The sequence below is a fragment of the Molossus molossus genome, unplaced genomic scaffold (assembly GCF_014108415.1).
Source record: "Molossus molossus isolate mMolMol1 unplaced genomic scaffold, mMolMol1.p scaffold_m16_p_13, whole genome shotgun sequence".
Taxonomy (NCBI): domain Eukaryota; kingdom Metazoa; phylum Chordata; class Mammalia; order Chiroptera; family Molossidae; genus Molossus; species Molossus molossus.
In genome coordinates this window covers 52,483,947-52,508,389 of record NW_023425348.1, presented here as the reverse complement: position 1 = coordinate 52,508,389, position 24,443 = coordinate 52,483,947, and the positions used below count along the sequence as shown (strand labels likewise).

Genomic DNA, 24,443 nt, shown 5'->3' with positions numbered 1-24,443 from the left:
TTTGCTGGTTTTTTCCCCGTTTCACTGAAACAGAAAGTCCTTTAGTTACAGGCTTTCTAGTGAGATGTGTTCTAGGAACTGAAGAATTAGAGCTTGCCCTGGCCGGTTTGGCTCAGCAATTAGAGCGTCGGCCTGCGGTCCTGAGAGACCCGGGTTCAGTTCCCGCTAAGGGCATGTACCTCGGTTGCAGTTTGTCCCCGGCCCTGGTCGGTCGTGCGGGTGGCAGCCACTCGATGTGTTCCTTTCACATCGATGTTTCTCTCTCTCTCTCTGTTCCTCTCTCTCCCTCCCACTCTATCTGAACAAAAAATGGAAAAATGTCCTCGGGTGAGGATAAAAAAAAAAAAAAAGAATTAGAGCTTAACGCAGTCATGAACAGCCACGATGCCTGATTTTGATTCTAACTAGACTTTCTGAAAATCCCTATCCTTCTGAGCTGGGAAGGTGAAATGCACTTTTCCAGTCTCTACTGTTTTTCTCTGGGCAGGAACAGCACACATTTGGAAAGACCTGTCAGTCCTTCATTTTTTGTTATTTCCAACCCTCAGCCCCTGATGTGTGAAGATGGCAATACATCTTGCTGAGCCCAGAATCAGACAGTCTCCAGAAATGATCATCTCAATTTTTATATTTCCCGAATGACAGAGTCCAAACCCTGACTCCAGGGAGGCGTTACTCAGGGTTGCAAAGCATTCCGAGAGGCTTTCCATCTTCGGAGGTCTGTTTCCAGGTGAAGAGCTCTCTGCTGGCCTCTGTGGGGACAGTCTTTTCCAGGTTCCCCACCTGTTTTGGAGAAGGGAAGAAAAGAGAAAGATGACTCCTATTTATCGAAGGCTCACTTTGTGCCAGTCCCTGCGCTTTAGTGTTATGCTGTTTAAACCACACAGCGTCTTGCCAGATAGGCCAAGCAAGGCTCAGAGAGCTGCAGTAACTTGGCCAAACTACTACAACAAACAAGGGGCGGAGCCAGGATTCCAAGCCCAGCCTAGCCTCCCCTCTTTCCACTGGACACTTTTGCTTCAGATACTGAGATTTTTTTTTTTTTCTTCTCCTTTCTCTCCTCTCTGCTGTCTGATTTGAGGTCACAGCCTCTCCTCATCCCAGGAAGTGAAACAAAATCATTGCTGACAGGCATGGATCCAAAAGACCCAGGCAACGTTGGAAAACACCAGTGGGGCTGCCCTCAACTCCGTGTTACGAGGCTGTGGTGATGTTGGGAATCACTCTGAAGGAAGGAGACAGAAATATCTCATCTTTTCTTTAACCTACCAAATTCAACACAGTTTTCAGGGCTGCATGCCAAGTTGTGGGCACCCGCGCAGCCAGATATCCTGGCACACATATGGCGCCTGCAGCAGACAGCTGTTTGAAGAATCTTCCTGCCAGAGGGAGTTGGGGTGGTGGGGAGGGCACGAGAGGAGGAAGGGGACTCTGCAGCTATGGGGATGGGGGTGATGAACAAACTGGGATGCAGGAGGTGGCCCTTACCTCCAGGTGTGCCCAAGGGCAAAGTCAGAGCAAAATATGCATTGAGTGGGAAGTGAAGGAGAATAAAAACTCGTTGGCCATCTCCCCGTTCTCCTCAGCTCTTATGTATTTTCCCGGCTTCCCAGCTCTGGCACGCATCCTGTGTCCCATTCTCAAAGGCCTCCCTGCTAGCTGAAGACCCAAAGAGGGTTGCTGAGAGAACAGACTGCAACCTTGGAGCTGCAGACAGCCATGAGACAGGAAGAGCCGGCCTGCCGTGGCATCAGCTCAGAGCAGAAACAGATCGTGTCATTGGATCTCTTCGATTCAGCCATGCCTGAAACCCCTGCAGTTTTTAATTAAGGGACCAAAATCTTTGCATTTTGGCTTAAAAAAATTTCAATGGGGATTCTGTCACTTCCAGTAAAAACAACACAAATAAAATCCTAACTAAAACAGCATCAACTTGTCTAGTACAATTTTTAAGAACAGATCCTCTACAACAGCCAAGGAAGTGAGTAGAGAACTTGAGAACAAAGCCACTGGATATGGCAAACTCAATCTAGAGGCACAAGGTGTGGACAGAGTTGGCCTGCCCCTGTATGAGGAGGCCTTGGCTCCAAGGGGCAGGCTTGGGGGTGGTAAAAAATACTCAGATTTGACTTACATTGGCTGCAGCTCTGTAGGGAGGCTTGGAGGAGGCATAGACCAGGCCCATTCTGAGGCTTGGCAACCTACAACTTTTCCTGAAGTGTTCCAAGTAACAGTGGAAGCTGCCTTCTGTGGAGCCCTTCCTCTGAGCCGTGATGTGCTATGTTTCATTTAACACTCACAGCAGTCCTGAGAGGTACATATGTTACTGGCATTTTTTAGATGAGGAATTGAAACCCACAGTGATAAAGTGACTTACTAATCATATAGCTAGTGAGTGGCAGAACAGAGATTGCAACCTAATGTATTGGACTAAAAAAAACCTGTGGTTTTAATAACAGTATTACACTTCTTCCAAGATGGGTCAATGTGGGTCGGGGAGCTTGGCTATATGGAGAATTAATATAATCTTTTCTAGAGTTTTCAAAGCCCATGTTTATATGTAATCTCACTGTACCCCTTTTATAGATATGGAAACTCAGGCTTAGAGTTAGGAAGAGATTTGCTCAAAGTCACTTGGGCAAACTGGATAAACCGCCTAGAGGTGATGTTCCTCAAACGGAGCAGCCAGTCTGTAGTCTGCAGAAACTGTGTGTGTGGTGCGGGGCGGGAGGGTGGGGGAGCTCACCACACTGACCCATACTTAAGGGCAGTGATGGTATCAGTCTGGCTAAGGAAGATCTCTGACAGATGAGGGGAACAACCGGTGTTGTGGCCACAGATCCAGTTGTTGGACACAAATCCCAAGACGGCCAAGAGCTTGCATTCACAGATTCCCAGCTCCAGCCAAGGCCATTTATTTTTCAGCAACACTTGATATGGACAAATTCCAGTTCAACTAGAGAGATTCAGCTTCCTGGTGTTCCCAGGGGGGCTCTTGCTATGAAAGCTGACCCTTTCTTCCATTGGGCCATCCTCAGCCAAAAAAAAAGGCTGCAAGAGTGGGCTGAGCTACCTGCGGAGTAGGGAGTTGGAATCTGCCTCCCTGGCTACCTCCCAGAGGAGAGTACCTGTCCCAGCCCGAGCCCCAGGGGCCCTCTCTGTTGGGCCTGTCCTGATGCTTTGCCGAGCTCAGAGGCACTTGTCCTAGAGAGACAAGGCAAGGCTGTCTTTCACTGCTTCCTGGGTGACTCTCACCCGGAGGAGTGACCAGGCAGGGATCCAGGTGACAGGACAGAAGGGGCCAGGACAGTCACTGTTGTTCACTGCTGGAAGCATGCCAGGGGACTGGAAGGTGAGCTGCAATCCCACCCCCTCCTCACCTTCCCCTCCAGGAAATACTGCTCTCCACAGTACTGGGGGGAGGGGGGATCCTTAAAGCCAAGTGAGCAGCCCTCTGGATTTATTTTCCCACAAGCAGTCAGTGAGCTCTGAATCTAGGGCAAGTGTTGAAGGCAGTAACGGAGGGGAAAAGCAGGTTCATGAAGTCAAACCCAGCCCTTGTGGGTCTGGGAGATCCAGCACAGGTTCTGGGGGAGCAGACGGTAAGTCCTGGGTTTAAAAGCCCAGCTCTACCACTTGCTTTCCTTGGGCGAGACCTTAACTTCTTGCCATACTTACACTCAGTATTTATTGAGAGCCTCCTAGATGCTTTGGATTTAGTGATAAGAAAGAAAAAAAAAGACTCATTTGCTTTCTTGGAGCTTACAGTTAGGGAGGGATATAAATATTAATCAAGCAACCAGTAACAGTCTCCTTCCACCACCATCATCAAAAAACGTGAAATGCCCAGAGAGATGTACAGTGTCTGATTAGGGAGAATTCACCCTCTCTGGAAGGTTAGAGAAGACTTTCCTAAAGAAATGGTAATTGGAGGTTTGGGAGAAACAAAATGAAGCTGACGGCTGTCTTTTGACTGAACGGAGTAGGTGGGCATTCCATGCAGAGGGAACAGGATATTCAAAGGTAGACTATTTGGCCAAAGAGAGAAGGGCTTCTCAAAGGAACTGAAGAAGGCTGGTGAGGCTGAAGTAGAGTGGAGAAGCCCCTGGGAGCAGACCATGCAAGAATGGCTTTATCTTAAGAGCAATAGGAAGCCTTTTGAGATGTTCTAAGCAAGGAGGTGAGATGATCACAGTTGTAGTTTGAAAAGATTACCCTGGCAGTAGAAAACAAGGAATGGGAAGGGAACCAAGGCACGAAATTCAGGAGACCAGTTAAAAGGTCTCAGGTATTTGCCTGTAAAATGTGGATAATGATAATACTACCTAATAAGCTGTTGCCAGTATTCAATGAACGACTTTTTTTTTTTTTTTTAAATCCTCACCGGAGGATATTTTTAAATTTATCCTCAGATAGAGTGGGAGAGAGGGGGACAGAGAGAGAGAGAGAAACACATCCACTGGTTGCCTCTCGCAGGACCCCGAGCAGGGCCAGAGACAAACCGCAACCAACCGAGGTAGGTGCCCTTGACCAGAATCAAACCCGTGAGTCATTGGTGGGGGACGACGCTCCAGCCACTGAGCCAAAACGGCAAGGGCAATGAACTACTACATTTTAAATATTTATTCCAATACCTGGCACAGGGTAAGAGACTCAGTAAACGTCGTTATTGTTACTTGTATTGTTAGTTTCTACAGAGAGAAGGGCTGGGACAGGGTCGTGATTGTTCCTAGGGTGAAAATGTAGTTTGCACGAAGTCACAACGTTGAGGCCAGAACTCAGGATGCCCGAAGGCCCATTAAAATGGCTTGAGAGTATGATTCACGAAAAAAAAAGGGGAGGGGGGCTCCCATTGTTCCTGGCAACATGCTGGAGAGATGAAGCTCTAGCGTTGGCTGAGAAAACGTGCTTTCTGTCAGGTGTCCCACCGAGCAGATACCGGTGCAGTCGCGCGCGGAGGCCGGGACCCTCGCCACCCCTCAGCGCCGGGCTGCCCGCAGGCTTCCGCCCCGCCCTGCTTCCCGGGCACCGGGTGCCAGGAGGAGGGAGAGGCCCGGGAAGGCCACCTGCAGCGGGCCCGCAGGGGCTGCCCCCTCCCCAGTCACGTGGCCTGGTGGGTGGGACGGGCCCGAAGTTAGAGAAATCCCGAGTGATCCCGGCTTCTGAGCGCGCCGCGCTACTCCCGAGCCCGGGCCGTGGGCGCGGGGGCTTCAGGAGGAGGCGCGGAGGCGGCAATTTGCGAAGCCGAGCAGCCGGCGGGACGGCGGGGCTGCGGGACTCGAGGCATGGCCCGGCTGTCCGTGATCCCGGGGTCGGCCACTGCGTGGACTGGTGAGCGGGAGCCCGGGGGCGGCAGCGGCTGGGGTCCGAGAGGCTGCTCTGGCATTATGCCCACACCCCATCCCGGTGCAGGGGACGCGGGCATCCACAACGGGAGCGGGGCAGTGGGGTAAGCGGCCGCCGTGGGCCCTGGGCGCTCCGGGTCAGTGCCCCCAGTGCCACTCCTCCTCGCCCGCTGTTCCCCGAGTTGGGGTGACGCGGAGGCGCTCGGCGGACTCGACGCTGGGAGCCGCGCGGCGGCCGGGGGCGCTGTGCCGGCCCCGCCCCCCGCGCGCGCAGTGGCTGCCCGCCGTGACGTCATGCTCGGCTATAAAGAGCGCGGCGCGCGGTTCCCCGGCGCCGGAGGAGCTCGAGGACCCGGGTGGCCGGGCCGCGGGAGCCTCAGCGATGTTTTACTCAGGACTCCTCACCGAGGGCGGCCGCAAGGAGACGGACATGCGGGAGGCGGCGTCGCTGCGCCAGCAGCGCCGGGTGAAGCAGGCGGTGCAGTTCATCCACAAGGACTCCGCCGACCTCCTGCCCCTGGACGGCCTCAAGAAGCTGGGCTCGTCCAAGGACACGGTGAGCGCCCGCGCCCGCGCCCGCCTCGGATCCCCCGCGCGCGCGGGGCCCGTCGCCTTCGCGCTGCCCGGTGCCCCGGGGCCGCCATCGCCTCTTTCACTGAGTCACCGCCCCGGCCCGCCGCCGCCCCGGCCTCGCTGTTGCTCTCCACCCGTCCCCAGCTTCGGCGTCGGTGTCTCAGGACTCCGTCCTGGCTGTTCTAGCTCGCCCCCGCCCCCGGCTCGGCCTCCTCCCTCCGCGTCTGTCTCCCCGCAGAAAAGACCCTGCCCTGCCTTCCTGCCCCCGGGTCGCCTGGCCGCCGCTTTATTCGCAGTTCGGATTCCGATCGCCTGCGGCTTGAGCCTCGCAGCCCGGACAGCCTCCCGGGCTGCTTGGCCGGTCCTCTGACCCCGACGGAGGTGACTCCTAGTGGGTGTGAGGAGAGGCTGAAGTGGGAACGGGGATTTCTTGGCAGTCCCCGAGCAGATGACTTTGTTGAATCCATCTTACCCCTACACAAAATCTTCTCCGTTTGATTTTGATCTTACCTACCTTTGACCTTGCATCCTGAAGGGGGACAGAAAAAAGGGTCGAACGTGAAGGTTTCCCGAACCCCAAATATCTCTTCATCATAATCATCTTTGCCCTGACTCCACCTCTACCCCACAAAGAGCAGAAAGACGGAAACCAGGCTGCTCCATCTCACTGATCAGCTAATGTGTGGGGCTGGGGCTGGGGCTGGGGCTGGGGCAGGGGCTGGGCTGGGGCAGGGTCTGGGGCTGGGGCTGGGGCTGGGGCTGGGGCTGGGCTGGGGCAGGGGCAGGGGCAGGGGCTGGGGCTGGGGCTGGGGCTGGGGCAGGGGCTGGGCTGGGGCAGGGGCTGGGGCTGGAGCTGGAGCTGGGCTCGGGCTGGGGCAGGGGCTGGGCTCGGGCTCGGGCTCGGGCTGGGCTGGGCTGGGGCTGGGGCTGGGGCTGGGGCTGGGGCAGGGGCTGGGCTGGGGCAGGGGCAGGGGCTGGGGCTGGGGCTGGGGCAGGGGCTGGGCTGGGGCAGGGGCTGGGGCTGGAGCTGGAGCTGGGCTCGGGCTGGGGCAGGGGCTGGGCTCGGGCTCGGGCTCGGGCTGGGCTGGGCTGGGGCTGGGGCTGGGGCTGGGGCTGGGGCTGGGGCTGCGCTCGGGCTTGGGCTCGGGCTCGGGCTGGCGCAGGCTTTTTCTAGCAGGCTTGTTCTTCGCATTAAGGAGAACCCCCAGGACTGGAGGTCTGGTTCAGAGACCATGCTGCCTTCTAGCTATAGGAGGGGGTTGGATGGCTAAGGGTTACTAGTTTAAAGAATGGTATTTAATTCTCGTCCTTCAGTCACTGTAGTGATGCTGGGCCAAATTTATGTTTAGCTTTGTAATTTTGTCTGGAGTTTTCTTGTAGTTTACTTGTTTTCTTAAATTTCATGACCATTTTATTCATCTGAGCAATAATTTATGAAGTATTAATTAAATGTCTTTTAAATGAAACGGTACTCTATAATTTTTTCAATATTTTTTGAGCATTTGGAATGTTTACTTTGATGGTTGGGGAGGTGCCTGTCAGCCTGGTTCACTGACATTGACATTTCCAGCTCAAGAATGACTGTTGAGGGCAGAGCTTCTGAATCTATTTTTTAAACAACCCTAATGACACAGATATCAGTATCAGATTTGAACTCCCCCATTGTAATAGTCATTTTTACTTATTTACGTGCAGAGAGGTCTACCCAGTTATCTTGTTCTGTTTATTCAAAGGTATTTTCCTGCACAAGTCACGGGATTGTCAATCTGATTCATGCTCACTCAGAGTGGATACCCTGAAATGTATCTCTAGGAAAAAAGATAACTCTCTTTCTTCCCTTCTTTCACTTTAAAGCAGTCTAGATTTATTTAACAAAGCAGGTCCAAGTCTTCTTACCTTCAGGCCAAAATAATTCTAGCTCTTGGAAGCCACAGGAACTAAAAAGAAAGAAGTATTAGAATAAGAAGTAAAATATGGACTATTTTTCTTCCCTTCATCCTGGATTTAAGATATGATTGACATTTGGTTGTCCTAAACTGTCCAAGGAGTTCCCTATCCCTGAGAAACTACTTCTCTATCCTTCTGCCTAGCATTCCTTATACTACTTCATCCTGTGTAGGAAGAATTCCGTCTGCTTTTCTGACTCTAGTCTGTCTCAGTTGAAGCACACAGAAGCTGATAGCATAGAACATAAGGCAGTAGGCTGGAAAAGCCTCTGGGCTGGTTGGGAGAGCTGTGAGTACTGGGGTGAGGTGGCATGCTTAAGCTCTCCTGGAACTGATTTTGTTGCCTCAATCCAATCTTAGAATAACCTTAGAAATACTCCATCATTCACTGTATGAATATATCTGGTAGTATAGACCAGTGTAGACTCAGTTTTCTCACACTGAAGTGAAATTTTAAGGATGCCAAAATTTATTGAATAGATATACAGTACAAACTCAATAGAGGAGGATGTCACCGGGGTACATCCAAATTATTTTTAATTGACCCCGGGGTATGTGCCAGTGAGAAGATCGTGGTGTTTTTGTTTCAGTTTTTCTGTTAGTGACCTATATTAGAATGATATTGCTAGGTTTTCTGAATTATCTACCTTTTACCAACCTGTCTCTTTTGCTATTTGATACTAGCCTGCCAACTTTTTTGTATTGGCAAAGAGCACCCATTGGCAATCAAATGTGGTCTTGTTCTCTTAGCCCCAGGGAAGTACCTTTGCCCTATTCCTATTTGTGTGTATAGTTGGCTGCTACAAATCTGCTATGCAAATTAATTGCATAATTAACTTATTCCTTATGTCTGGCTCTCTTATTTTGTTTATCCTTTCATTTTGTGCTGGGTTTGTTTCTTATTTGGTTAAGAGCCAAAATCAGAGCTATGAGTAATATTTTATTTGCTTTATTATTTTTTAAAAAGTTGATAAAGCTGGAGGAAAAAAAAAACCTACTCTTGGAGTTTCTTTTGTTTTAGATACCAGGTTCATAAGTTATCTCATTGAGATAGGACTCTTTAATTTTTAAAAACAGTCCTGTCATAGGATAATGTGCCGTCTTTTCAATATGATAGTATTATTGGCCATTAAGCCAAATCCTTAGTTGTCCAGTAATAGAGAGTTTTGCGTTCCTATCTATGATGGATTCTGCTTATAGCCAAATGCTTTAGCAAAACTCACTAGAATTAGGAATGAAGGCCAGGCAAAGGATGGTGGAGCACAGCAAAGCCAACTGACCGTGAAATGACTGGCCCTGTATTCTGAGTGTCTGATCAGAATCTCTGTCAGTTAGAGCAGCCATGGGTGGTACTCTATGGTTTAGTCATTTATAATGTCACAAGACATCCATAATGCTATAGGTCTTGGACCAAAGAACTTTGGTGCCTTGGAAGAGGAGTATGAAATACCAGTATAACACCAGGATCTGGTGCAAACTGACGGTTTTCAAAGCTGCGATTGCATCCTAATCATAGCAAACATTATTTGAACACTTGCTGTGGTCAGGGCACTTGCTAGGTGTTAGGACCACAGAGAAGAAAATAGCAAAATTTCTCTCTACAGGGAGTTTATAGAGCTGGCTTTTAATCCAATATGGGAAACCAGTATAAGACTTTGTGCAGAGGGATGACATGACATGACTTATTTTATAAAAATATTACTCAGACTACTGTGTGGATTAGTCTGAGGAGGGGCAAGAGTAGAAGCCAGAGATTGGTTTGGTGAAAGATGGAGGTGGTTCACAGCAATATGATAGTAGTGAAGGGGACAAGAAAATGTCAGGTTCTGGATATATTTTGAAGGCAGAACTGGTAAGTTTACTTGATGAATTGGATTAAGGGTCTGAAAGAAAGAGTGGTCACGAATGACTTCAAGGTTTTTGATCTAGCAATTGAAAGAATAACGTTATCATTTATTGAAGTGGTTAAGACTGCAGGAGGAGCAGGTTAGAGAAAGAGAATAAGAATCAGGAATTTGCTCTGGCTGGTGTGGCTCAGGTGGTTGAGTGTCGTTCCATGTACCAAAAGGTTGCAGGTTCAATTCCTGGTCAGAGCCCATGCCTAGGTTGTGGATTTGATCCCCAGGGGAGGTACAGAAGGAAACCAATCAATGTTCTCTCACACATCAATGTTTTTCTCTCTCTAGAATAAAAAAAAAAAAAAAAACAATCAGGGATTTGATTTTTTAAAAAGTTAAGTTTGGGATGTCTACTAGTTTATTCAAGTGTAGTTGTGGAGTAGACAGTTCACACGAAGATAAGTAACGCCGCCAAGAAGCCTATGCTAGTTATTGATATGTTACAGTCAATAAGTGCTAGAGGAGTTCAGTGGAAGAAGGGATTACTCTAACCTGGTGTGACAGTAGTGATGGAGACCAGGATCTGATTATAGCTTCATCATTCCCTGGTGAGTAAACTGACTAGGAGATGGTATGGAGAGGAGGCTGCCTCCATAGTGTGCCCTACAGAACCTCTCAGTGAGAAGAACTTACTTATAGGTTATCTGGTCCAATTTTCTGCCTATATATGAATCCTTTCTAACAAAAGTACAGCCTGCCATTGCAGCTGAGAAACCATCACCGCAGACCAATCCACAAGCAGGTAACAGGAATAAGGCTGTTCTCTTTGAAATAATGTGTCTGTTGGAGCACAAAGCAAAGGCAGAGACAGAACACAGAAGGCCTGGGGCAGTGTGACAGCTTGCCTTACATCGCTTCCCATGAGTTTTTGAGCAACTACAAACCCAAGTTCAGCCTGTCTATATTCCCATAGAGAGTCATGTGTTGTATATTTAGCTAGTAAACAAAGAAGAGAAGGCATAGATAGTAGGGCCCTTTTAGATTTCCAAGGTCAGATAGAGACATGTATATTGGGCTTGAAGTGAGAGTCGATCAGGAGTCCATGTTTATCTATAAACTATATATGGTGTATGAAGAAAATAATGGAGTAGGATGATTTCATGTTCTTTTAGGGGAAAATAGTGAATGGTAATCAGCTTTAATGTTAGGCTGAGCATAAGAATTTAATGTATATACACATGCATACACTTACTAACATTTGAGTACTTTATATATACCCTCATTTAATCCTCACAAAAGCACTACAAGGTACTTACTAACTTGAACTCAGCTCTGTCTGACTCCAAAGGATATATGTGTTTTTTTTTTAATCCTCACCTGAGGACATTTTTTTCCATTTTTTGTTCAGATATAGGGGGAGGGAGAGAGAGGAAGAGAGAGAGAGAGAAACATTGTCGTGAAAGGGACACATCGAGTGGCTGCCACCCGCATGATCAACCAGGGCTGGGGAAAAACTGCAACTGAGGTACGCGCCCTTAGTGGGAACCGAACCTGGGTCTCTCTGGACCGCAGGCTGACGCTCTAACCGCTGAGCCAAACTGGCCAGGGCTGCTTCTTCTTTTTAAATTAATTAATTTATTTTTGTTACAGATGTTTCTCCTTTTTCTTCCATTGGCACTCTCCTCCCGATCCCGCCCCCTTCTTACAGCATTTTGTCTATGTCCATTGGTTATGCATATATGCATATAAGTTCTTTGGTTTATCTTTTCCCTCCCCGAGTCCCCTCCTCTGAGGTTTGTCAGTCGGAACCCTACTTCTATGTCTCTGGTCTATTTTGTTCATCAGCTTATATTGTTAATTATATTACACAAATAATTGAGATCATGTGATATTTGTCTTTCTCTGATTGGCTTATTTTGCTTAGCATAATACTCTCCAGGTCCCTCCATGTTGTCTCAAAAGATAAGAGATCTTTCTTACAGCTGCATAGTACTCCATTGTTTGTATGTACCACAGCTTTTTTATCCACTCACCTATTGATGGACACTCGGGCTGTTTCCAGATCTTAGCAATTGTAAATAGTGCTGCTATAAACGTAGAGGTACATATATTCTTTCTGATTGGTGTTTCAGGCTTCTTAGGATATATTCCTAGAAGTGAGATCACTGGGTAAAATGGCAGTTCCAGTTTTAATTTTTTGAAGAAACACCTTATTGTTTTCCATAGTGGCTGTGCCAGTCTGCATTCCCACCAGCAGTGTACTAGAGTCCCCTTTTTTCCACACCCTTGCCAGCACTTGTTGTTTGATGATTTGTTGATGGCAGCCATTCTGGCAGATGTGAGGTGATACCTCATAGTCGTTATAATTTGCATCTCTCTGATGATTAGTAACATTGAGCATTTTTTCATATGTCTCTTGGCCATTTGTATGTTCTGTTTGGAGAGGTGTCTATTTAGGTCCTCTGCCCATTTTTTAATTGGATTCTTTGTCTTCCTTTTGTTGAGTTGTATGAGTACTCTATGTATTTTGGAAATTAACCCCTTATCTGATGTATTGTTGGCAATCATGCTGTCCCATATAGTGGATTTCCTTTCCATTTTCATGCTTGTTTCTTTTGCTGTGCAGAAGCCTTTTAGTTTAATGTAGTCCTATGTATTAATTTTTTCCTTTGCTTCTCTCACCTTAGGCATTGTATCAGTGAAAATTCTGCTGCATGTGATTTCTGAAATTTTGTTAGTTATATTTTCTTCTAGGATTTTTGTGGATTCACAAGTCTCATTTAAGTATTTTATCCACTTTGAGTTTATTCTTGTGTATGGTGTAACTTGGTGGTCTAGTTTCATGTTTTGCATGTAGTTGTCCAATTTTCCCAACACCATTTATTGAAGAGGCTGTCTTGACTCTATTGTATGCTCTTGCCACCTTTGTCAAATATTAATTGAGCATAATGTCTTGGGTCAATTTCTGGGTTCTCTGTTCTGTTCCCTTGATCTATATGCCTGTTCTTTTGCCAGTACCAGGCTGTTTTGATTACAGTGGTTTTGTAGTATAATCTGATATCCAGTATTGTGATCCCTCCTACTTTGTTATTCTTTTTCAAGATTGCTGTGGCTATTCAGGGTCTTTTTTGGTTCCATATACACTTTTGTAGTATTTGTTCTAGTTCTGTGAAATATGTCGTTGGTATTTTAATGGGGATTGCATTGAATCTATAGATTGCTTTGGGTAATATGGACATTTTAATGATGTTAATTCTTCCAATCCATGAACAAGGTATGTGCTTCTACTTTTTTATATCTTCCTCTATTTCTTTTTTCAATTCCTGTAGTTTTCTGTGAACAAGTCCTTGACTTGTTTGGTTAAGTTTATTCCTAGGTCAAAGCATATGTTTTTAAATACTACTCTAAGACAGACATTGACAAACTTTTTCTGTAAAGGACAAGATAATAACTTTTCTAAATTTTTATTTACAGGCTGAACAGTCTGTGTCTCAACTACTCAACTCTACTGTTGTGCAAAAGCAGCCACAGACAGTTTATGAGTAGAGTTGGTTGTGTTCCAATAAACCTTTATTTACAAAAACAGGCAACAGACTGGATTTGGTTTATGAGCTACAGTATATTTGCTGACCCCTATTTCTGAGTGATTCTAATTGTTGTTCTATTGCTGGCTAGAAACCTTGGGTTTCTCCTCTGGGAGTAAATGCTACAAAGAAGGCAGACTTCTGTCATCCTCCCTATTTTCCAGTCTGGTCCATTCTGTGGACCAACAAAATTCCATTAGTTTGATTTTATCTGGGTTCAGTGCAGCATTTGTCATGGAACTTAGAAAATAGCTTTAGAAGTTCTTGCTGAATTCATGATTGTGTGGCATCCTGCAGTATAATCTATGTCCTTTCACCTCTCTTTTCTTCCCTCTCTACAACCTGAGTAAAGAGATTTAAGCAGACTGTGTGCCAGAATGAGGAACCTCAACTATTTCCACCTAGAAAACAGCACTGCCTACAGAACCCATTTCTTTCAGAAGCTCTTGATAATGATGGGGGCGGCACATTTGAGCTTGCCTGGTTAGAATTTAGATGCCTAAACCCTGGTTAGGGTTTAGCAATGACATTTCAGGAACAGCAGAGAACCAGGGACTGCTTAAGTTAGTAGTTGCCTTGTTTAGCTAAAGCATAAAGAAGGATTCTGTCAGGGTAACTTGAGAACTATGTCCAAAAGGCCATCAGAGTACCTGCAGCACCTGCCTAGCTAATTACTAGTGCGTATCTTGAAGGATATCAGGAATATAGAAGATAACCCTTGGATAGCCAATACTTAAATAAACATAAAAATAAACCACTTAAGTAACATTTACAAAGCAACAGTCAAGGAGTGGGAACTCAAGTACAAACTATGTAATGTACAAGAACTGAAGGGATTCTGAAAGAAAGAGCTAGATGTTAATCAAGAAAGGCTTTTTGGCCCTGGCTGGTTTGGTTCAGCGGTTAGAGTGTTGGCTGTCAAAGCAGACCAAAGGTCTCCAGTTCAGTTCCAGGTCAAAGACACTTACATGGGTTGCAGGTTTGATCCATGGCCCTGGTCGGGGTCATGCAGGAGGCAACCGATCAATGTATCTCTCTCACATCAGTATGTCTCTCTTCCTCCCTCCCTTCCACTCTATCAAAAAAACAACAATGGAAAAATATCCTTGGGTGAAGATTAAATCCTCACCGGAGGATATTTTTCTATATATCTTCAGACAGAGTGAGAGGGAGAAAGGGAGAGAGAGAAACATCACCTGAGGATATTTTTCTATTTATCTTCAGACAGAGTGGGAGGTAGAGAGAGAGAAACATCTACATGAGAGGGACACATCGACTGGTTGCCTCCCACAAGACCCTGACCAGGGCTGGGGATGAACTGCAACTGAGGTATGTGCCCTTGGCCAGAATTGAACCCATAGCTCTTTGGTCCACGGGCCAATGCTCTACCACTGAGCCAAACCGGCCAGGGCTTTCTATGTAAAATTTAAATTCACTTCTAATACCTTAAAACTCAAGATGATCTAGCAGGTCCTTTTTTTTTTTATTTTTTGGAGGCATTCTTCCTAGAGCCCTCTATCTTCACATTTTTTTTGGACTAGTTGCTCTCGAGACCTGCTACATAACCTATATTCTCGACTTTTCCTTCAACACCATTCTCAGAATTTCCTTTGCCTGTCTTCTCTGTTGGATCATTTATTTCTTGGATCCTATGCTTTTTCCCTTGTTCATTGGTTTCCCTCACTGTGATGGAGCATATCCTTCAGTATCTTCTTGAGGATGTGTGGGAAGTATCGGCTGAGTCTTGATTAATGGTTTGGCTAGGTTTAGAAATTACGTAGTCAGGTATTTTGTCTTTTAGCTTCCATTATAATAACCATGGAGCAGTCCCGATGCCATGCTGGTTCCAAATCCTTTGAATTTAGATCATCTTTTTCTCTTTGGAAGCTTTTAGAATCTTTGTCATTTATGATATTCCAGAAGTTCATCTTGATGTGGATCTTTTTTCTTTCATTATGCGCGGCTCAGTGTGGGCTTTTTCAATCTTTAAACTCATATCCTTCAGCTCTGGCTTAGTATGCTACGCTGTCCTCACTCTTAGTTGATTTAGTAGTCTGACAGTGCATAATTTCTAGCCTAGCCTAACTATCAGCCAAACAGAGTCTTGATTTACTCCTACAAAAAGAATAAAATTTTGGTATTCTTCCCAGTTGTCTGGGTCAAGTGGGAGTCTTAAGCAGGCTGTATACTAATCTGTTTCCAACCTTAATCATACCCTCTTACTATAGAGGTTCTACTACCTCTAACTCCACAGCCTTTCCAGGGTTTTAGTTTGAGTAGGAAAAATGCTTTTACAGCTAGACTTTAAAATATAGAATAATTCAAATGTAATAGTTTATTTTTTTCTTAAGCAACAGTACTAGTGGAAAGGTCAGTAAGACAGCCCTCCCATGTAGTCATTTAGGGATCCAGGCTGACGTGACCCTTGTGTTTTCAACATTGACCTCCAAGAAGGTTACCCTAGGGGCCGTCTTCATTCCAGCCAGTGAGAAGAGGAAAAGAATACTGAGGAGTGTGTGCAGGAGATTTTTATGGGCCAGGTCTAGAAGTGGTGCCTGTCACTTCTACCCATATTCTGTTTGCAGAACTCAGTCATATGGGCAGGCCCAACTGCACGGAAGGCTTGGAAACATAATCTAGGTATTTGCCCAGCAAGGAGATGAGAACATGGGTTTTGATGAGCAACTGGCAGTCTCTACCACTCCAGCGTTCTGTGAAATAGAACAGTGTGACGCACTTAGCTTCTCTAGTCTAAGTCACTTACCACTTTTCTGTCTGCTTTTCAGAGTCCAAAATTTTGTCAGCACCTTTCTTTTTTGTCTTTGTTTTGTTTTTTACTGTTCTCTTTGTTCTTCTAGTTTTAGGCCTTTCTTATTTCTTGACTATCATTTTAGTGAAATTTTAGTTCGGAGCCAAAGTAAACATGTAATTACACTGTCATTTAAAACATGTAGGCATGATAAAATGACCACAGAAACACATCTCTGACATTCATATGGGTTTATTGGCTGTGAATTTTAAACTCTCAAACTATACTATGAATATCTTTAGTTATGAAAATGAATGAAGAGAATTATATGTATTGACAGAAAATGCCTTTCATATGTTAAACAAAACAGAAAATTTTAGAATAGTGTTATAGTATGATCCAATTTTTATACATATTTGTAACTGTATTAAAAAAATTTTAAAGGATATATGTCGAACTTTACTGGTTATTTGTAGGGAGCAGGACTGAATAGGGGTTAAGAGGTTGGGGAGCCTTTGCCTTTTAATTTTATATATTTCAGTGATATGTGAATATTTTATATTGAGCATGTATTGTTTTTAAACCTTCTTTGGTTACTAAAGAAAAGAACAATAAAGGAATACAGACAGCCTCAGCCAGGTGGCTTAGTTGGTTGGAGTGTCATCTTGTACACCAAAATGGATGCGGGGTCAATTCCCAGTTAGGGAGACAGCTAACGGAGGAGGCAGCTGGTCGATGTTTCTCTCTCTCTCTCTCTCTCTCTCTCTCTCTCTCTCTCTCTCTCTCTCCTTCCCTCTCTCACTCTCTCTCTCTTCCTCTCTTTCTGGAGTCAGTGAAAGCATATCCTCGTGTGAGGATTAGAGGGAAAAAGGAATACAGTCATACCTCAATATCCATGGTGGATTGGTTCCAGCCCCCCCACCCCCAGTACTAAAATTCATGGATGCTCAAGTCTCTTATATAAAATGGGGTGGCATTTGTACAGGCTCCAGCTGGGTGTGCCTACACATCACTTGATTCATATGGATTCAGACTAGTGCTTGGCATGTGGCAAATTCAAGTTTTGCTTTCAGGAACTTTCTGAGATTTTTTTTTTTTCCTGATTATTTTCAGTCCACAGTTGGTTGAACCTGCGGATGCAAAGCCTGTAGATATGGAGGGCTGGCTGTAGTCAGCAGGACCAAATGCCCTAGAGCAGTCAAATAAAATGAAGGCTCAAAATGTCTGCCAGATTTGGAAATTAGGAGGTCATTATTGGTGCTATGGGATCAAAAATAACTCAGCCCTGGCCAATTTAGCTCAGCGGTTAGAGGGTCGGCCTGCGGACCAGAGAGACCCAGGTTCGGTTTCCACTAAGAGCACATACCTTGGTTGCAGTTTGTCCTCAGCCCCAGTTGGGGTCGTGTGGGTGGTGGCCAGTCGATGTGTCTCTCTCACATCGAATTTGCTCTTTCTCTTTCTCTTTCTTCCTCTCTCCTTGTTCTAAGATAAATGCAAAATGTCCTCAGATGAGGATAAAAATAAATAAATAAATAACTCAGTGAAGAGAAGAAAATACAGGATATCAGGAACTAGACATAATGATTTTGGCATTTCTTTAAAAAGACAACTCAAGACAAGGGTGTAATTAGACAGGGGCATAGAGTTAAGGATGCAGGGTCTGAGGTTTTCTTCCCACTATATGAGAACTTTGAGTGTGTTTATAGCTTGTGGAGGAAGGGTCCAGTAGGAAGGGAGGAAATGAGAGATGAGAGATGACTTGAAGGAAAATAATTCTAGAACTTTCTTCATTTGCTTCATCTGTCCAGTGGTGATTAGACTCCTCAGCAAGATTGAGAGTAACTAGATAAAGTGGTGTACAGCACATCGATGTAGAAAGAAAGGCCCAAACTTTGGGTAAGAAGGGCTTTGATTAAGATAGCCTTTGAAACCCCTTGCAGTCTTCGGTTCTACAAATTCAAGTTATCCAAGTTGGTCCTACTAAGCATGGACTTAACAGACACAAACACCCTGCTTTAGTATGACTTGAGTTAAGTATGCAGGCTTATTAGTGAAAGAGATAAGAAGGAAGAATTTCTGTTTCTTTTGAGGAGCAAACATTCTTCCAGTAGCACATCAGGAAATCTGACCGAGTTAGCACTTCCTCTAGCTCCTTATCAAGTTAAGAAGCTCATTTTCTTTAAAGTGCCTCTTTCTCTCCTTTTCTCAAGGATAATAATTTAGAATCTGCTTTGCCAAGAATCAGTGTATTTTGGGAATACATTTACATTTCTTCACCTCACCAGGGTTCCAGTGAGTCATGGCTCTAACGCCGTTCTTCTTAAGAAATCTGTAAGGTGGTAGAAAATGAAGATCTTCTCCAGGTCTTCCCCCTTTCCTGGGAAAGGTCTGGGCTCTGGGCTTTTAAGAGTGACTCTCTTCCCCATAGAATCAGAGGGCCGTATAATATGCATTACATAGAAGCTTAGGGTTAGATGCTATACTTTGAGGGATTTTGAATGTTAATGTAAACTAGAAATAAGATGCTTTGTGTAGAAATTTCTCAGGTCAAACAACTTCTTATCAAGAGGTAGCTTATACTTTCTGAAGGCCACTTTGGGTAGAAACAGTAGAGCATGGATATATCTACCCTAGCAACTCTCCTAAACTTAATCAAAGAACAGACTTGAAATCATATTCCTCATTCTGCTTTCTAACATTAAGTATCCTCAGACAGGTATGAGGTCAAATTAAGTCCCCTGCTTTTTGGCCAGTCTCTGCCCCTTTGATACTCCTACCTTTTGGCCCATTAGAGAGAGGGGCATAGATGACAAGCATATGGTAGGAGTTGTCTCTACTCCTTGAGATTCAGAGGATGTCAGTAAGGATGATTCCTGTGGGTTCTGCCACATTCCATCCAGAGTGTGTCTCTTAAGAGGGTTGCTGAACAGGTCTGAATTCCTGCCTTCCCACCCCCTCCACTCATGACAGCCCTCAGGCCATTAAGGCATATATATATACAGACTCAATGAGTAAGGGAGTGAGACTTTAAATAGAAATAGGCATAGTCTGGCCAGTGTGGCTCAGTGGTTGAGTGTCAACCCATGCACCAAGAGGTCGTCGGTTCAATTCCTGGTCAGGGCACGTGCCCAGGTTGTGGGCCAAATCCCCAGTGGGGGGCATGCAGGAGGCAGCCAATCAATGTTCTCTTTCATCAAAGTTTCTATCTCTAAAAAAAAAAAAAAAAATCAGTAAAGAAAATAAATAAATAAATAAATAAATAAATAAATAAATAGGCAGAGCTTCTGATAACAAGTGTTAGGTAGGTTTCTGCAGCCTCTGAAATTAAGTTGCTCCTTCTGTCAGTTACCTGGAAGATATACCTATTCCACATAGACTAAGGCCACTTTTCTCCTGAAATGCCCTTGTAAGGGGTTGGAAGGCAGTAGGCCCAGGGAGTGCGAATCACAAGGGCCCTCCAGTTCTCTTTAGCCATAGAATAGTCATTGACCCTATCCACATCTTTCAGTGTCCCATCTCGCTCTTTTCATTCACAGTGGCCTACTGCAAATTGGTTTATAGTATCTGCTCTGGCAATACCAATGAAGTCCCCACTTTAAGGAAGAATAAATAAGAAGCTAAGGTTAAGGGAGGCTCCTTTGTTATATCAGTGGCACCTGGGGGACAATGGGAGAAGGGGAAATGACTTGTCATTAAGAAGCCTCTGCTTTCTGTTCCTCAAGCAACCACATAACATTCTGCAGAGGCGCCTCATGGAAACCAACCTGTCTAAGCTCCGAAGCAGTCGTGTCCCTTGGACCTCCAAGACCAACAAACTCAACCAGGCTAAGTCTGAGGGACTGAAGAAGTCTGAGGATGATGACATGATTTTGGTTTCTTGCCAGGTAATGTTCTGAGAACAGCGTTTCTAGGGTTTTCTGGCGAGTAGGATTTGGGCCCATTATAATCCCAGTAGCTGGTCTCTCACCTCCGAGTTGCAGAGTGTGGCTCTTATCATGGGATTCATAAATGAGTTTCAAGGAGGGCACTCCATGCAACACAGAAAGTGTATGTAGTATTTTGTATGTCTGTGCATCTTTATGGAAAAAAGATCAAAATATTCATCATATTTGCAAAGGGCTATGTCACACACACTCACACGAGCTACTTGATATACATAATAAACACCCAGCATCCATTTGGGTCTTCTGTCAGCTCTAGATTGAGCAGGAAAAAGGGCCCCTCAAAGGAGAATCGGCAGTGGGTAAAGATGGGATTCTACTAACCCATAATTGTGAAGATGCTCTCCAGCCCTGCCTTTCATATGACATCTGCTGCTTGCTCTCTGGAGCTCCCTTCCCTTGTTCCTATTGAACAGTATGTTTCTTCTCCACAGTGTGCTGGAAAGGATGTGAAAGCCCTGATTGACACAGGCTGTCAATATAATCTCATCTCTTCAGCTTGTGTGTATAGACTGGGGTAAGTAACTACTTACTGGGTCGAATTCAGATGCTAATCACTCTGCCTAAATCTGTTTTGAGGTTCAAGATGGTGAGGTCCTCCACAGAGGCTCCAAAAGAAGTGTGCAGAGCTCAAATATCAGCTGGAACCGGGCCTTAGTAGAGGGACAGAGTAGAGGTTCTCAGGCACCTGGGAGAAATCAGTGAGCCAGCAAGCCTTAGACTTTTCATTAACTCGCCCCTATTAAGTGTAGAGAAAAGACCTGTGAGCTCTGGAATGAAAGAATGTGAGATTCTTGGCTTACTGTATGCCATGATCTGATCCTTATTTGTGCCTTGCCCAGACAACAAATTGGGAGGAGCTGTCCTGTTGGCGTAACCTCGATGAGTAAAAGCAGGGAATGTGGTTAGCTTTAGCTTAACTCAGGGTCCTTTTGAAGGTTCCACTGCCTGTCCCAAGAAGCATCTACCTGAGCTTGGAGTAGGACTGCCATTGCTGCCGGGCCTGAATCATCATAGGGGTCATTAACCAATGGTCTCTTAGTGCCTTTTCTCTCTGTGAAGAATATGTAAAATTAGATCTTACTGGTGCACAGGCTGGGTATTGGGTATGAGAGGCAGACATCTCTCAGAATTGAATGTCTTCAGTTCTCTAACAGCTGGTAATGGGTTCTCCTTCTTTTAGTCAGAGAAAGCCATTTTGTATCCTTTCTCCTTTTCACTCAGTCTGTACTTTCATTTCTTCTTCCTCCTCTTTCCTCCAAAGTACTAGATGGCCCTGGGATCTAGCCCAGAATTGGAAGGATCAGCTCAACATTCTTTTCCACTTCTGTATCCCTAAGTACAACAAATCATTCCCTAGCCCAAATCTCTGCATTGAAACAATCACTAGGGTGGATATAATGGCCCATTTTAAACTACTTTCAAGATGTCCATATTCTTAGGTAGGGCTTGCACAAGACTTGATTTGTGTAATCAGTGACTCTGCTACATGATCTGTTCCTTTGTTTCTACCCTGTCCTCAACCCTCACATCACTGTGATACTCTAAAGCTGCCTCTATGGGTTTTGTACATTGGAAGGTGGTGGGGGGAGTTCAGGATGCAAGTGCTTTTGTGGGAAGAATCCTGAGTCTTTTAATGTGGTGTAGAGGTGAGATATGGTGCAACATGATGGTTCCAGAAAGACTAGTAATGTTCTGGTGCATAATTAGGCAGCAGACTGCCATGATTCCAGAGGAATTAATAACCATCTGTAAAACTGAAATTATTTTTCTTTTGGATGGGCTATAACACTAAAAGAGAGGAAATGGAGTAAAGCAGAAGTATTGGCACAAAAAGTCCATAATTAAGTATTTATCCACCAACCCATAATAGCTTGGGTGCTAGCTGTTCCGATCACATTACATAACTGAAACCTTGGTGCTGCTTCTTTCCTTCCTCCCCTGCACAGACAAGTTAAATTAATTGGGACTTTCTCCACGATATTCCTTGTTGATATCAATATCAATGCACATACTGACACTAAACTTAGAGCCTAAAACTAACTGATGAGGACCAACTGAAATGCAAACACACAGACGATTAGACATTGAACAAAGTATATTCTAAAATTAGGACTGACCTGCCCTGTCTGAGATCTGTTATCCACAGATGGGTAAAAGGACACGTTACCTAAACTGCCTTGCACATAGTGTGGATGTTAGGATGCAGAATAGGATTCTCTGAGTGAGTCAACTCTTTTCTTTTACCAATGCGCATAGTGGAGTATCTCTGAGAATAGGAGCTGAATCTTTAGTGTGTTTTTTTGTTTCTTGTTTTCTGTCCTCCGGCATGTTTAAGACATAGTGCTGAAACAAGAAGTGTAGGCTGGCTAGTACTTGTTTGGTAAATTAATCCCAGGAAATCCCTGGAAAATTCTGACTGTGGGTCAGAAGGTAGACATTGCCAGGTTCCCTCAGAAACCTCTGCCAAGGGGATTCTGGTATCTTCTTCTCTGGTGCAGACTCAAGGAGCATGTTAGATCTCACAAGCACGAAGGAGAGAAGCTGTCTCTACCCCGGCATCTGAAAGTAGTGGGGCAGATTGAGCACCTAGTGATCACACTGGGCTCCCTCCGCCTGGACTGCCCGGCAGCTGTGGTTGGTGAGTAGATTTAGAGACCAGATCTATGAACCCTGATGTAAATCTTCTCCCTGTTCTAAATTCTCATGAGATCTCATGCCTGTAAATATTGACATCTTCAAAATCCCAGGTTTTCACTTATATGTACTATAGACCTTGTCCCAATTTTTGCCCTCCAAAATACCAGCTGGACCTGAGCTACATTCAAGGCAAGTTGAGAATTACTCTTGAAAAAAAGGGAGGGCAAGACAACAGACATTTTGTGTGCCAGTGAAAATGGCCCTGAGAGCTTTCCATGAGCTAGTTCGAGGTAGAGGGCAAGATCCACTTACTCCTTTGCCATAAATCCTTTGATAATTTCCCACCATCTCATACTTTTCCTCATGTGCTCTGTTCTAGACGACTCTAGGCTCCTAGTTTTATTTAAAGTTAAAAAGACCTGGGCTTGATCTTGGTGAAAAAGATCTGGGTTTGAATCTTGGTTCTATTGCCTTCTAACTAAATGATCTGGGAAAATTATTTAAAATAATACAGATGTTTACTGGATGGTTGGTTGGTTGGCTGGCTGGCTGGAACTTAATGGTGATAAGGCTGGCTTCTAACCCAGTATAGAAATGGCTGAATTTTAATTTGTTTTTATTAGAGGACAATGAGAAAAACTTATCCCTTGGTCTCCAGACTCTCCGATCCCTGAAGGTAGGATGGGTTCTACTTTCCCTTTTATGCTTTCTCCCTGAGGAAGGGGTCATCTTACATAGATGCCTCCTAAGTGAGGTCATTGACAGTGGTTCTCCTTTGTTTTCAGTGCATCATAAACTTGGATAAGCACCAGCTGATCATGGGAAAAACAGACAAAGAAGAAATCCCTTTCGTGGAGACAGTTTCCTTGAACGAAGACAAGTGAGTGTCCAGATGGGTCAGATCAAGTCAAATCCATTTGCCACTAACCAGAGGGTTTCTCATACAGGATATTGGGTTGTGTCCAACCTTTGGCCTTCAATCACACCACAGAGACACCCATCCCCACCCCCAGATTTCACCATTTTACAAAACTCTCTAGCTTACATTTCAGAATGAGTAGTGATGATACAATGGTAGGGAAAAGGAGTAGCTTTCAAATTAAACTTGTACTTGCCTTCATAACGTCTTTGAATTTGGTATCATTTCTTTTGTTTCTTTCTCATTTCAGCACTTCAGAAGCTTAACTACAGCCTGCAGCATATCTGCACATATGCACACACACCAGGTTGACAGATTGAGAAAACTGGGTTTGAACCAAATGCAGTAGCAACTTGCTGTGGACCAAGTCCTTTTCTCTAATAGAAGCTCTAGGGCTTCCTTCCCACCCAGACCTCTCTAGACTTTAGTCTGTGCTTAGAGATCTTGTCTGGTTATAGCCATTGTTTTTTACTCCTTTGATCACATAATTAATAGACCTTTTTGACACTGCCAGGTCTCACTTGTGGCCTATTCCTCTGCTTCTTCCTGGAATTTGCTTTTATTAGTCAAGTATTAGGGCTGCCAGGTTCTATTTCTCCATAAGTACACTTGCTTCTTTTCCTATAGCTAAAATGTATAATAAACAGGAACCTGACCTTTACCTCCTTTCAGCTATTTCAGAGAGGTGCAGGATACCTATGTCTCAGAATTAATATTTTTTCTAATTCATTCATTGATTTCTCAAGTATGAATAGATCTGAAGTCAAAAGAGCTCAGAGAGAGAATCTAATTCAAACTTTTCATTTAAAGGTCCAGAGAGGCAGGTGAATTGTTTAAGCTCATATACTGAGTCAGTAGCAGAAGGGACCTAAAATTCAGACCTGATGAGACAAGGCTATGTTCATTCT

The 24,443-nt window shown here is 44.9% G+C and overlaps 1 protein-coding gene across 1 annotated transcript; it reads left to right on the top strand.

Moving 5' to 3' along the window:
• The first annotated feature begins 5,684 nt into the window (after positions 1–5,684).
• On the top strand, positions 5,685–24,196 carry NRIP3 (nuclear receptor interacting protein 3). Its single transcript, XM_036258832.1, has 7 exons — positions 5,685–5,901; positions 19,758–19,919; positions 20,411–20,493; positions 22,478–22,617; positions 23,240–23,292; positions 23,402–23,496; positions 23,786–24,196. Exons 1-7 carry the CDS (start codon positions 5,728–5,730, stop codon positions 23,799–23,801), a joined length of 723 nt encoding a protein of 240 aa, XP_036114725.1. The 5' UTR covers positions 5,685–5,727; the 3' UTR covers positions 23,802–24,196.
• The last annotated feature ends 247 nt before the right edge of the window (positions 24,197–24,443 follow it).

Excerpts from the sequence above, each read along its gene's own strand:
- NRIP3 (XM_036258832.1), top strand. The coding sequence starts at position 5,728 with ATGTTTTACTCAGGACTCCTCACCGAGGGCGGCCGCAAGGAGACGGAC. Across the intron at positions 20,494-22,477 it reads GCTTGTGTGTATAGACTGGG|ACTCAAGGAGCATGTTAGAT; the intron begins GTAAGTAACTAC and ends TCTCTGGTGCAG. Across the intron at positions 23,293-23,401 it reads AGACTCTCCGATCCCTGAAG|TGCATCATAAACTTGGATAA; the intron begins GTAGGATGGGTT and ends CTTTGTTTTCAG.